This window comes from Gouania willdenowi, chromosome 4 (genome assembly GCF_900634775.1).
Source record: "Gouania willdenowi chromosome 4, fGouWil2.1, whole genome shotgun sequence".
Taxonomy (NCBI): Eukaryota; Metazoa; Chordata; class Actinopteri; order Blenniiformes; family Gobiesocidae; genus Gouania; species Gouania willdenowi.
This window is the reverse complement of record NC_041047.1, coordinates 30,994,033-31,008,931: the sequence shown is the minus strand read 5'-3', so window position 1 is coordinate 31,008,931 and position 14,899 is coordinate 30,994,033. Positions and strand designations below refer to the sequence as shown.

Sequence of the window (14,899 nt, the reverse complement as noted above, 5' to 3'; positions counted from 1 at the left end):
CTACAATTAAAATAAAAGTGAAAACAGTTCTCAGGTTCTCACTCTTATTGTCGGCTGTATTACAGCCAACAATAAAAGGTTTGTTGTGTGTTTTTCCCGATAGACGTGATACGTCACGTTCTCCCCTTGTCCAATCAAAACCCTTCCCAACCCCCAGACCTAAAGCGGAATAGAATAAAGTGGAATAAACCAGTTTTCCATGTAAACCTCAATTTGGAATTACTATTTCCATGTTAACACTAAGCAGAACTGTCATTCCAAATAATTTAATTCGGAATAACTAATTGCAAATTAAAAAAACATTATGTAACCGTGGCTACTGATGTGGTGTCACAGGAGAGCTATCTAAACACAAGGCTGAGGGTTATTTATCAGGCGCCATTGTCACGATTGTACGTGTATGAGTGAGGATAAATGTGGGAATGAGAAAAGATTTGCATCTTTTGATTACAAAAAGTGAAAGCAAGGATTTCTTGACTTGTTTAGTAGAAAGCACAACACTATCATTGAAACAGGGCAGCATTATTTACTGATGAACTAATACTGGGAGGAGTCACTGTCATTTTATCATATATTCAGACCAAGTATCTCATTTAGAAACAAGCCTGTGTGCATATAATACAACATTGTGAACAACCAAAATAAAGCTCTCCTCTAAATCCTCCCTCTGATTCACCACCACACACACTCATATAACCAGCATGGTGCTGGTAAGTGAACACATCCACAGCCGATTCTGCCAAATCTAACACTGTTCACATCTGCAGCTGTGTTGACGAATCACAGCCACATCCTAAAGAGAGACCCACCCCCGCCCACATGGTTCGCCGTGCCACAAACTGCTCCATTTATACACATTGTCATTCAGATGAGGGAGGCTGGTCCCGTTTAAAGCTCCCCCGACTCATAAATATGAAAAACACAATTTGGAGTAATTAGTCTTTTTTTAGGCAAAAACGGAGAGCAAGAGCAGTTTCAAAAGCAAAGCTACTCCTGTGAAGCAACATGTGGCGTGAGAGGTTTCATATGCTCCTATTGCATCAAACACAGCATAACTCAATATGATTATACAACACAGATTGTAATTGGGCTGCAGGCTGTAAATTTGTTTAGATTTGTGTAGTTTAGATAATAAAAACAATAAAACCAATCCTAACTTATAGGGTTGCAAAGGGGCGGAAAATTTATAGTAAATTTCTGTGGGAATTTAAGCTCAGGAAATGTGGGAATATTCCAAAAATGTAAAACTTTGCATAACAATTATTTATGAGGACTGAATGAAAATTGGGAGTAAATTTAAATAACTTTATCATACCCAAACATAAATATTAGCATCCATGCAAAATAATACATTAAAAAAAAAAAAAAAAAAAAAAAATTTCAACAGATTCATTTCCCAGAACTTTACAATTATTCTAGTTTTGTCAGCATTTTGGTTTTTTAAGACTTACAGAATGTAATACAATCTTAAACATCAAAAATGGGATTTCAGTTCAATTCAATGTTATAATCAAAAAGCAAAATCAACTGCAGTGGGCCCTATAAAATCTGCAATAACGAAATCGCAGACGGAATCACGGAATCGACCAATGAAAACTGTTAAATGCGGAAATGGACAGAATCGGCATGAAACGTCGTCATCCGTTGGGTTTTTTTAATGGAAAATGTTTCCGGGGACCGCTTATTAGGTGAACCTCCCTCCCCCCTCCTTTCCTGGCTGCATTAACCTCAACCTAAACCACCATGAACGTCTAAAAACAACGCAAATCATCACTGACTCCTAAATACAGAGCCATCAGTGCCCTCTTAACTTTGCTGTGCCTGTAAAGCTCTGTGAGAATGTGATCAGCTTTAATCATCTTCCTCTGCTCAGTGTTCACATTGTTGTGTCTGGCTAACTAAGAATAACTCAGTCCCTGTTGTAATTCAGTTCGTTTTATTCCAGCCTTTTATTCGTGTCTCGTAGGTAGACATTCACAGTCAGCAAGCTACCTCAAGTACAACCGTTTCAGTGGGAACTTCCGGTTTACAAAATAAAAGTCGGTTGGAGCAACGTTATTAGAATGTTACATTCTAACATCAGAGCTACAAAAGATAGGATAATTTAAATTAGGTTAATTTCAACTAAGTTGAAATTAACTTAAAACTTAATCAATAAACCTGCTCAGATTCAGTAAACCATTGATCCCTGAGAGGAAATTGGGTGACATTAATGCTGATCTCATACATCTTTATATGACATATAAATAATTAAAAAGGAGCAGTCAGAATAATCCACTAACTTATATCTACCTTTTAAAATGTATATTACTTTACTTTTTAAATACATATTTTAATTTGATTAAGTTAAAAACAAATATGTTCTGTAAAAAATTATAAACATTTCTAAAAAAACGGAATTTAAAAAATTAAAGTGGAAAACACGGAATTTGGGAAAAAAATAAAATAGAATTCATAGGGCCCTACAATAACTGCCCTTTCAGCACAACCAATGCAACGTTTGATTTACCATCAATTATTTGATTGAACAATGAATTCACAACTAAAACATCAATGTTGAGTAAAATATAATTTGAAAATAGATTAGAGAAAAGGGTTAAGCGGGGGGCGTGGCCTCTACGCCCCTAAAGTAAGTAGTGTGCCATGTACTTGTGATTGAGGAATATCAGAGATAATCTCATGTATACTCACATGAAATTTAACATATCTGTAAAGGACCAACCTTCAATTTTTGTATATTCCCCATTTATTACTGTTTATTATCGTTAATTCACGTTAATTCCCATGATAATCTTCCTGAAATGTCCCAACCCTCCTAACTTATGAGCAGCTTCTATTTATTCAAGCATGTGGTAATGGTTAATACATAAAGCAAGATCGACCAACACTAATTTCTTAAGGTGCAACTGTTGATTTGAGCAAAATAGAGGACTGAGCCACCTGTCACACCTTATGAGGTCATTTCCTTTTATTGGAATTTTATTGAACTGTTACACAGGAAAGAGACGGAGAGACTGAAGCGAGACAGTGAAAGAAAGCTACAATCAATGCCAACAGTTTAATCGCTGAGGCATTGTTCAAATAGGCACTGATTAAATGAGGTTAATGACCACATCACTGAGCATCCATTTGACTCAAGTTGAACAGCTACAACTACTTTCTTTTCAATGGTGACTCAACAAGCAAATAAAAAATGTGTGCCTGCATATGAAAACCTTTCTGCAGAACCTTTCTTCACATTTACATTGGATAAGAAAGGGCTTGGTCATATTTCTATGGCTAACGGCAGATTTCCATCCACGTGCGTAAATAAACACCTTTGAGCCACCCTTTCACAGACCCCAGGAAGCAGGGTCTGGAGAACATGCAAGGACTTGTTGAACCTAAACTAAAAAAAAAGGGGGTGAAATCCACTGGGGTATGTCCAAGCTGCAGCAGACACTGTTTCCGGGGGATAAGGTGGATAATTGTGTGAGGAGATTGTGGTGTGGTGGGCTGGTGCACGGGTGCTTAGGAGAGCGCGTTTGCACATGTTTTAACACACACACACACACACAGAGAGAGTGGGGAGGTGGGGTCCACACAGATTAAAGGAGCCGATGGCCTCATGCTGTGTTATCAGGGTAATGAATTATTTATGATAACTAAGCAATGTTAAACAAATGAGACAGGACAACCACCCATTCCCTTATACATGAATAAATGTTCGTGTATAAAACAATCGACCACTTTAAACCAGATACAGGATGACACATATTAAGAAATAATGGGTTGGGAACCAGAGGGTTGCTGGGAAGCCTGAACGATTAATTGCATTTGCGATATTATCGCGATATCATAAAACGCAATTTTCTAATCGCAAAGGCTGCGATTTTTTTTTGTTTTGTTTCTTTCTTTGTCTGCACATGCTGTCAAAGGTCTACACTACAAGAAGTGCAAACTTTCTATATGTTGAAGAGGTAAAGCCACAGATTTGTTTGCTTTATTGTAGTAATCTGTGCTTTAAAATGTATATTTAATAAGTGTAAATAAATCTGAAATTGTTTATTATGAAACAAATTGATTTATTGCTTGCATTCATTGAAAAATACATGACAAGAGGCTCTTTATTAATTAATTAAAGATGCTAACTATTAATTAATCGCATATTAAATCGCAATCGCAAAATTGAGGAAAAAAAAATCGCAATTAGATTATTTTCCAAAATCGTTCAACCCTAGTCACCGGTACAGAAGTTGTTCTGGTAGCTGGAGAGGTGCCATGGCCCTTCTCGAGCACTGCCGAGGTGCCCTTGACCAAGGCACAGAACCCCAACACTGCTGTGGTGCGCTCCCTTCATAGTAAAAGCAGCCCCACTCTGACACTCTCTCCATTAATGCATGTCCACAGGTCCTGTTTGTGCATGTGTGTGAATGGATGTGTGTGAGAAGCATGTCCCTAAAATAACAGTGTAAAACCCAAATTTCCCTTCAGGGATTAATAGAGTATTTCAAATTCAAAATTCAAATACCAAAGTCAATGATAAAGAGGGAAAACATGGTGCTCAGAAAATAATAACAAAACTGCACAAAAAGGCTCTCATATTTATCCCAGAAACCAAACTGAGCACCTGCATAATATAAGTCCAAAATGTGTAAAGAAGCACAGTTGAACTTTATTTTAAGCATTTTAAAGCCTTTTATTTTGTATTATTTAATGACAATTGTGTTTATAACTGTAGCTAATATCAGTGATTGGCTTAATAGTCACAACATGATTAAATATATTATTTACTTATTTTTTAAAGAGCCAATAACAAATCCTTTACGGCAGGGATGAGCCACTCTCAGCAGGGGCCACAAACATGTGATTACATCTGAACTGAGGGCCACATAATCAACATTTATGTCAGCATTTTAGAATAATTTTATTTTTTGTGTTCTTGTTGTAATTTCGTGTATTGTTCTGTCATTTTCTGCATGTATGTTGTACGTTTGTGCATGTTCGGTGTCGCTTTCTATATTTTCCTGTCATCTTGTGTAATTTTGTTGACAGTTTGAGTTATTCTGTAACGTGTTTGCAAGTCATTTTGTTTGTTTGAGTGGTTGCTGTGTCTGTCTTTGTTGTCATTTAGTGTTTTACGAGTCATTTTGTGTATTTTAGGAATTTTTTGGTGTGTTTTTGGGAGTTATTGTGTGTCTTATTTTGGCCTTCTTCTTGAAATACAATTTTTGGGGATTTGTTTTAGGGGCCGCACAAAATTAGAGTGAGGGCCACAAGTGTCCCCCGGGCCGCCAGTTGCCCATGTCTGCTTTACAGCAAGTTAAATGTAGATATCAAACAAAAACATAAAAATATAATCGTTTATGTTGTGATTTGACAGTAGTTTTATATGTACTTATTAAAGTGTAATAAAAAGTGTGTGTGTGTGTGTGGTAAACATGAGGTACCGTGGGACACACGCCCCTCAGCGTGAGAAGACGCGAGCTCAGCGGGGAATGGCTCCCAGTGTAACTTTTACCACCACAGAGTAATATTTAAATCCGTATTCACTTCAAGGCGTGGATTAAAAGGTTTTGCGTACATTTTTCGTCTAATTTCCCCAAACTGAGGCTACTTTACAACATTTCACCACGTGTTTGTATTTGTTTTCATTAACAGATTAAATGATGCCTCGCGCTGCTTTCTCTGACCCTCGCGCACGCAGCGGGAAGGCAGCGCGAGGCATCATTGGACAGCACCCTTTAGTCCCAGTACTAGTCCCAGTACTAGTCCCAGTAATAGTCCCAGTAATAGTCCCAGTAATAGTCCCAGTACTCACGCACTGCCTCCTGCTTGGCGTCCAGCTCCGTGCAGCCGTCCTGGAGGTGTCCTATCCGGCCCTGCAGAGCCCTGAGCCGCTGGCTGGTGGAGGTCAGGTTGTTCTCCAACTCCTGGAATATGGAGCAGGCGTGCTTGGCCAGGTCCGACAGCTGGCGCAGGGTCCGGGACAGAGCCACATTACTGATGGAAACCAGGTCCTCGAAGAGCACCCCCTCCTCGTTGTACCTGCACAGTAACTGGGGCTCCACCACTCTTTTAGCAAACGGCATGTTGCTGTAAACTGGTGGAGACAAATCCAGTCAAGGTTTGAAGCTGTGCTCCCCTCTCAGCTCCTCAACTCCCATCCTTTTCCTCTGCCGGAGGACTGTGGTGCTCTCAGAGCCGCTGCTGGCCGCTCATCTGCCGGCCTGATGCTCTCTGTTGTTCAGCGCTCCTCACTGGAGGTGGATTTAAAAAAATGTAATAGCGAAAACACGGAACGGAGTCTTCGAGCTTCGTGGATCAGGTCTTTTTCATGAATCATGAGCACATGCGACAAGCAGGGGCGTTTCTAGACCCCCTGGGGGCCCTAGGCAAGGGGCCTCCCAGAATGATGATGAATGAAGTCAAGGACGATGGATCAGTAAAAAAATACTTTATTAAAGAATTAACATATAAAATCAACAATAAATAACATAACTATCTTAACCGAATGCAAACGTTATACACAATATGTAGATGCAAGAAAAACAAACACAACTGAAATGCGCAAAATTTTAAGTATGATTCAACCCAGCAAAAAAAAAAAAAAACAGGAATTGAAGTAAAAAGAACAAGAAGCAATTGACCCATGTCACATGACCTCACAGGTCACGTGATGTATGGCCTTGCGCAGTGACGTGCAGTCAGGGTAGGCAAGGTAGGCAGTGCCTACCCAAGATTGAATTGATATTTTGATGATTTGTTTTAATTATAATATAATTATAAATTATTTATTTTTCCATTTCCGATTTCCTACAGTACAGTACCTATAAGTTTGAAAGTGTCAGCATTTTGTGCTTTTCATAGCCCAAATGACTAAACATAGCTATTTCCTGGTACAGCAGAGACGCTGCACAGTCCCACTCTGCTGTAAGGCAGGAGGAGGCCACACCCCCTCCCAAAAGCACATTGCTGCTCTTCCTCTGTATCCATAGCGTGTTTTTATGTTTGCCCGGTTCCCCAAGATGACAACCATTTCCGTAAAAAGGCAGCTCTCTATGCTGCCTTTGGACGTAACCATGCTAAGCTAAATGCTATCCGTAGCTTCACAGTGCATTAGTGAATTGCTACAGCTTGGCCGCTGCTGCTACGATCTCTAGCTTTGGGCGGGATAACACTACAGAAAGGATGACAGTTGAGACGATAAAAAAACTTTCTTTTGAGGAAAAACGACAGCTTTTAAAAGATGGGAGACCAACACCTGAGCTACCAGACCTTCAGCAAAGGTAATGTTTCATACTTTCCACAGTGAATGGTAGGATTGGCTTTGTGGATGCTCCTCACTGAGACTGTTTCGAGTTGTTGTTGTTGTTATTTTCTCCGTGTTTCCAACACAAACAACAAATGTGCTGTCGTGTCATGAGATATATCTTGTTGGGAGAGTATGGAGGCTATATTAAATAATTGTTTTTGTTTCTTTTACGGTGTTTATGATGATGATTTTGTTAGATGGCTAAATGCTTGTTCATGTGGATCTTGTTGGGTTTTTTCTTTCTTATTATAAGTTTTTATTTTGATAAGCGCATTGAGATGACTTTGTTGTAAATTGCGCAATACAAATAAAGTTGAATTGAATTGAATTAACACTTGTCAGCAGAAACATATGGCATTGTCATTGGTGTTGACATTGGTGGTCTTGATTTGCAACGCCCTGCCTACCCTACCCTAGCGCTCACAGCACGTCACTTGCCCTGCACCATGATGGAAGAACAAGCCACCACAGGAAACGTTTTGAAACCATAGATTGCATTGGGTGTTCTAACACAGCTGGATTACATAAGCCTGTTTATTGTAGCCATGTTGCTTGTTATCCTGATGAAGGTCCTTTGACCGAAAGCTTGGGAAAAGTGTGCAGATCTATTTTTCGCACAAATGTAGGTCATCAATAAAATAGCTCAGATTCTGAAAAAACAGCATTGCACACTTATATTACAGATGAATTATGAAAAATTAGCCAACTTACCCTGGATTTAACCACATAGAGTCAATTATGAATAAAAACAGCTACTTCAAAAATCCAACCACAAACAAACTGGTTGTGAACTTCCAGTCCCTTGAAACTTTTCATGTGGTCCATTGTGTATGAGCTAGATGTAAAGACGAGGGAGTCAGGATAAATCACTCCCTGTAAATAAGAGACATCTTCATACCATTTGTCAACAGGAAGATTGTAGGAGTTATTCCCACCAATCAGACCCAGGTTCTCCTTGTGCCGACTTCTCTCAGCTTCTGGTAGAGTGTGAACGAAATCCATTAAAGCTGACATTCCATTGTCATTATCTGTCATTAGCGTGAATAAGGTGGTGACACCTTTGGAGCTATGTTGGCCTTTTTTGGGTTAGGTGGCGGGATCTAGTGGTGTTAGGGTTAGGGTAATGAAGGAGAGTTAATGACAGCCTTATTCCTGCTAATGTTTGGTGTCACGTCATAATAATGACAGCGTAATGTCAGCCTTATGTATAAAACATTAAGTAAAGTGTTTCCATATCATCCTGGTGTTCACTCCTTTATGATTCAGTGTCTGTGTTGGGCCACCCCAGTGCAATAATTCTTGTAACGCTACTGTATTCAGGAAAAACACATAGCTGAGATTCCTCTCATAAAAAGCAGAGTGAGATTATTATAAGAATTTTGTCATATTATTGTGAAGGTGAGCGATGCACTTCATAGTTGAAACCGTGCAAGAATTCTTTGGTGGGCGTTTTCCTACCAATGTCTAACTCCATCTTTGCATTCCCTTCTGTTTGTTGACGTGACAGCCGGAGCTGCGCTTCATTCACATTTGCTGAATGAGTGTTTAGTTAAATCCCAGCAGCTGACAGGGCCAGAATGGGCAGAGGTTACAGGCTGAAAGCCCTTCCTGTGGCCTAACCAACGTCCACAGCAGAACTGCAACCTTTGCAAAGCTCATGGCTGGAGACAAAGGCGGGTCGTGTGGAAGCGACGTATGCCGTCATCTTTGAGTAATGGAGCTGCAACAAAAGGGCGAACTTGATCAGACAAAAGATGGTAATCATGGTTGTTAGAGGAGTCGGCTTCACTATGAAGCCACCAAGGTTGATCTGGAGTTTGTTTGCACTGAACTCAACAAAGTGATGTCAGTGTCAATAGCTGCAGTCAGGGCTGGGGTCAATTATAATTGGAATTGTGTGATTGATAATGAATTACAATTGAGTTTAGGTAATTATAATGGCCATAAAAATTCTATGAAAATTGTAAATCATAATATAACTCAAAAAAGAGGAACCATGTACAGTTCTACACATATGTGGTTAACAATTATTAAAATATGTTTCATATAAAGCTTTACCACATTAAATTAAAAAAAAAACGAAGAAGAAATGAAATGCTGAGGTATACTGACACAAAAAAAGGCTCAGACGCCCATACCGAAAATATTAAAACTTGTATTTGCATTGATTAGGAAGCCTAACAAGGCAACCAATCAATATAAAAAAATGTAATGATAGATGTTTGTTTTAGTGTATTTTACAGCTGATTATGGACCCGTTATCATAAAAGATGCTAACAGAAAGCTAACACAAGAGGAAGGCTAACTTTTATTATGTTATTTATTTCAGGCTCAGTTATTGTGATTAGTTGTAATTTAACTTTAGTAATGTTTTGTAATTGAGAACATAAAAACAAATATGTAATATGTAATTCACTTTCTGAAGTTAAAAAATAATAATAACCAGTCAAGATCTGATTTTATTTGAATTAACTTGTGATTTTTGTAAACCATCCCTGTTTTTGTGTGAGATAATATGTTGGTAGAAGTGGGTGCACTCCCCAGTTATAATTTTTTGTTGTTATGTTCAACTGTAATATTGTATAATATGTATTAAAAAAAACAACAAAAAAACGGAAGGGCAGTATTGACAGAATCGCCAGAACTTAACTATAACCATCCTCTTCTATATTTTGGAGTGAATGCTGTTGTGAATAATGTTTATGATGAAAATTTTCCTTTCTAAATAAAGAGAGAATAAAAAAAATAAATCAAAAAAATAATAATTGTAATTTCATTGTAATTAGAAAAAATGGTGGCCACTGTAATCGTAATTGAATTTTAATTGAACATAAATGATTGAAAATGTAATTATAACTGAAAAATGTAATTGACCCTAACGCTGCCTGCAGCCAACAAAGAGAATTAGACTTGGACTTAATTTTGAATTTCAGTTTACATCATACAGTGCAAAATAAAGCAAAATTCCTCATCAAATCTGTGCAGCACACTAAATGTGACCGTCTAGACCAGCAGTAAGCAACTTTTATAACAGGAAAACCATACCACTCAAAAGCATCATGATGGAAGCCATCATTGTTTGATCGGAGGGCCAAATAATGGCCAATCTGAGAGTTAACACAGGAAAGAAAAAAAACTTTTTATAGTAATTCTGTGTGTGTTTGTTGTTGCCTTGCTCATTATGATGCATTTTGTGCATTTCTGTTGTCCTTATATTCCTGTAAAATATGTTTTTTTTGGAGCCATATTGTATATTTGTGATGTCATTTTGCATTCTTTGGAGTAATTTGTGTATTTCTGTTGTTATTTTGCTTGTCAGTACTGTGGGTTTGCGGAGTCATTTTTCATGTTGTTCTTGTCTTTTTGTGTATTTTTGTTGTCATTTTCTGTAATTTTGTATATTTTTCTGAGTAATTTTGTGTATTACTGTTTTCGTTTTGTTTATTTTAGTAGTTCAGTCAAAAATAAATGATTTATTAACAATGATAATACATTAGTTTTTTTATATAGCGCCTGCAAGCGCCTGAAACAGGTTCAGAGGTGGCAGCCATCTGCTTCTACTGGTTGGGGTTAGTGAACACTAGGGCAGACAGGATAGGATAGAAGGATAGTCCATACACGTGTTCCAGACTAGTTGAGCTGTAAATTAGGAACCGCCAGCTCCAACATCAAGACACCTGAAACAGAAAAGAGAGTCCTCGGAGGACGAGGAGAAGGCACAGACTGCAGGAAAAAACATGATACACTTGTTCCTAGTGGTTAGGTTAATATTAATATTAAACGTGTTGCGGCCTCCACCATGCTCTGAGTATGCTACCACTACAGATGAGCCCTAGCTAAAGGCTAAAGCAAGGAGAGCCCTTAGCAGAACCCCCCTGGAACAGAGCAGAGTATACGTTAATGAAAATGAAACAACACAAACTTTATTCATACATACTGACCTGGAGGAGCTGAGGTGGATAAGGAACCAATCTGGGCTGTTGGTTGATTAAAGGGTATGAATGGCTTGACGTCCTTTGGAGTATTGTCTGTGTTTCCCTTGCCTTTTACTGTATTTTCCTGCAATGTTGTAATTCTATGTATTATTTTTAATGTATTCTTGCTTTTGTTTTGTGTATTTTTCTATAATTTTGTACGTTTACATTGGGAGCCACATAAAATTAGACCGAGGGCAGCATTTGGCCCCCGGGCCGCCAGTTGCCTATGTGTGGTCTAGACTCTCCAATCTGGAATCATTGCGAGCAAACACTGTATAGATAATCATTGGTCATCTGCTGACTGCAGATTGCAGGACAGCAATTATATTAACCAAGCATATACTTAGAGAGCCCATGTCTCACATATAGTTTCCTCATTTCATGCAGCTGTCATCTCAGAATGCAAAGCAAAGTCTTTCGAGGAGTATTTATAGTTCATTATAAATGGTTCCATCTGATTGAGTGAATGCACAGCACTCACGTGTCATAGAAGAAGACCTGCAGTCACTTGTTGACATTTAGTTTACAAACTGAACTCACTCACTGTGGTTCTTTCATTTCATTTGATGTTTTATGTTCCCATAAAATGATTCAACACAAGCACATCTCTGTGCACATATTTCCTGTGTGGGGAACATCACTGTTGCTTTGTTTTGGATTTGCCAAGTTTCATTTTTTTTAAATGACTCATTTGGTTCAGCAACCAACCTAGAAGAAAGTGATATGACAATACATTTCCTGGCGCTTGTCAGCAGAAAACTCCCCATTCTAAAGACAGGGCTTGTGCTGCAATGTGCACGGGGGAAAAGGAACCTATGAAGCTCTTAAAGTAATGGAGCAGTGGGTGATATTATCTCTCACTGCATGTGATTGTCAGTCTGTTTTCACATTGGAACATCTCAATGCTGTTGTGCCTAACGCCACGATAAGGACTTTTCCTGAACGCCTGCCGATAGAAGGTGAACACGTATCGACTTCAGTCTAGCAGCCAATAGTGTTGCCTAAAAGAACTCAGAGAACTTGGTTTGTAAAAAGAGCTCTGATTGGCTGAAGAATACCATGTTTATTCACTACAGCTTGAATACAAAGCCAAGCCGAGTGTCCTCTAATAACACTTGGAAATACAATATGCTGAAAGGTTCTTATGGATCTTTCACCAAATGATGCCAAAAACATAAGACATACTGCAGTTTGATGGTTAAATATTTTGGTAACACTTGAAGTTCTTGACATAAAGCTGACATTATGCTGTCGTTAGCATTAATAAGGTGTCATGAAGGCTGTCATTAAAGCTGATATCTGGAGTTTCTGGGAGAACATCTCAATGTCCTGCCCTAAACTGCTCCAATTCCTCCCCCTGCTTTTGCCAATCTACCAAAGCCAATCCTCTACTTTTCTGTACAGGCATTGCAGAACATAATAATTGGGTCGCACTGATATAGGTCTATTAGTCAGGTAAGAGCCAAAAGCATATTTACATGTTTCTGTGTACAGTTCCTCATTCACGTTGATTGACAGAGTTCACTACAGGAAGTTGAAGCCTTTTGGCTGGGCAATCACGGCGCTCGTTTCCATTTGTATAGGGGTCTATTGTCATATACATTAATGTATATTAATGACCACTGGCTGTAGACCATAGTAAAAGACTAGTTAGGTATTTTTTTCGAATTTCAAAAAAATCATAAATAAACAGATTTCTCAGAAAGTCCGGGTATCAGCTTTAAGCTTTAAATTATGACACCTTTGGAGCTATGTTGGCATTTTTTAGGTTAGGTGGAGGGATCTAGTGGGGTTAGGTAGGGTTATGGTAAAAGTTAGGGGTTTGGGTTAGGGTAACAAAGGATTAGGGTTACTTAATGACACCTTTTCCATGCTAAAGACAAGTGTCATGTCATCATATTGACAGTGTAATGTCAGTCTTATGCGTAAAACTTTTCACAAATACAAAATTTGACTAATTCATATTTTCATTAAAGCTGCCAGCAACAATTCCTATTGGAGCAGAGATTTTTGCTCAAACCCAACAGGACCTAACCTCGCCTGCAAGATGGATTCTCCTGGTGCTCACAAACACCAGAATCCATCTTGTGCTGTTCCCACCTTTGCCTTTCAAAACCAAACCGAACCGATTCAAACCAATCATGAGGCAGTATAGTGGTTTAGGGCGGGATATCCGGGTGTGACGAATGCAGAAGCACCGAAGCAAAACTGGCGCATGCGCAGTTGCAGGGAGAGGAACTAGCTAGGCTACCACTATTAGCATAGGTCTGAATCAAAATAGAAAGATGTTGATGCAGGAGGATGGTTAACGTGCCCTTAACTCACATACTCGTGTTGCAAAAACGGCAAAAGTCACTCAACGACATAATGAATGCAGCATTATTATCCTATAAGAAAGTTTTCACCAGCGGATCCTTGTTGTTGATGTAGCAACGTCTCTGTGGCGCATCCCAATGACGACATCATCATTTGTTACAGTGTGATTGGCTAAAACAAATAATGGTGGACAAGCGCTTCGCCCAATCAGCTTCAAGCTTTCTGTTCATGTCCCTCCCTTTTTCCAAAGGGATTCACCAGACACAGATTGATGTGGAGAACTTGAGTTAGAGGGAGGGGCTACACATCAATCTGGCTCTTGCCAGGTTAAACAGGACCCGATGGTCTTCTATATTTTAAACAGGCTCAGGCTGTGCTCGGCCGCTATACGCGGTAAATTACGGTGGCTGGGAAGTGTCAGGTGAATGCATTTACAGAAACGAACACAAATGCAAACAGGTCACAACACGAATGCAAACCGGCCACAACGGAAGTGTTTCCGACGGACCGGTATTACAGTCGGACGGGTATTATGATATGATAGCCTGATATGAAAAATATAAGAGTATCCTAATCAACTTTCACTTACTTTCATACGCGTTTCGATGTCTTCTTCTCTGTTCTTCTCTGTTCTGGTGGATTCAAAACATCCGCCAGAAACGTGTCTGTCTGTAATACCGGTCCGTCGGAAACACTTCCGTTGTAGCCATTTTGCATTCGTGTTGTGACCTTTTTGCATTTGTGTTCATTTCTTTAAATGCATTCACCTGACACTTCCCGGCCACCGGGTTTCCGCAACGGAAGTGTTTCCGACAGAAGGGTATTACAGACGGACACGTTTCTGGCAGATGTTTTTAACCCACCAGAACAGTTAAGAACAAGAAGAAGACATCGAAACGCGTATGAAAGTAAGTGAAAGTTGATTAGGATACTCTTATGTTTTTCATATCAGGCTATCATATCATAATACCCGTCCGTCTGTAATACCGGTCCGTCGGAAACACTTCCGTTGTGGCCGGTTTGCATTCGTGTTGTGACCTGTTTGCATTTGTGTTCGTTTCTGTAAATGCATTCACCTGACACTTCCCATCCACCGTAGTAAATGAGCTGATGCGTTTCAATTACAGAGAGAAAGATGCACAAATATATGCTGAGGAGGTGAGTGGAAGGCTGGCCTCTGGAAAATGGATAAATTATGTTAAAAAATGTACAAACGACTTGTTCTTGTGCTGTGTGCATGCACCGATTTCAATAGTGTCGGGTTGAACGGGTTCGGTCTTGAAAAAATCATCTTCATTTGGGTTCAGGCTGT

General features: G+C 39.2%; 1 protein-coding gene across 1 annotated transcript in view; it reads right to left on the bottom strand.

The window, feature by feature from the left end:
• nhsa (Nance-Horan syndrome a (congenital cataracts and dental anomalies)) overlaps window positions 1-6,208 on the bottom strand; it is an 87,158-nt gene extending 80,950 nt beyond the window's left edge. Inside the window, exon 1 of the mRNA XM_028444744.1 lies at window positions 5,801-6,208. Coding sequence (XP_028300545.1) covers window positions 5,801-6,071 — 271 coding nt within the window. The 5' untranslated portion in view covers window positions 6,072-6,208. The remainder of the gene's footprint in view (window positions 1-5,800) is intronic.
• Window positions 6,209-14,899: the final 8,691 nt, after the last annotated feature.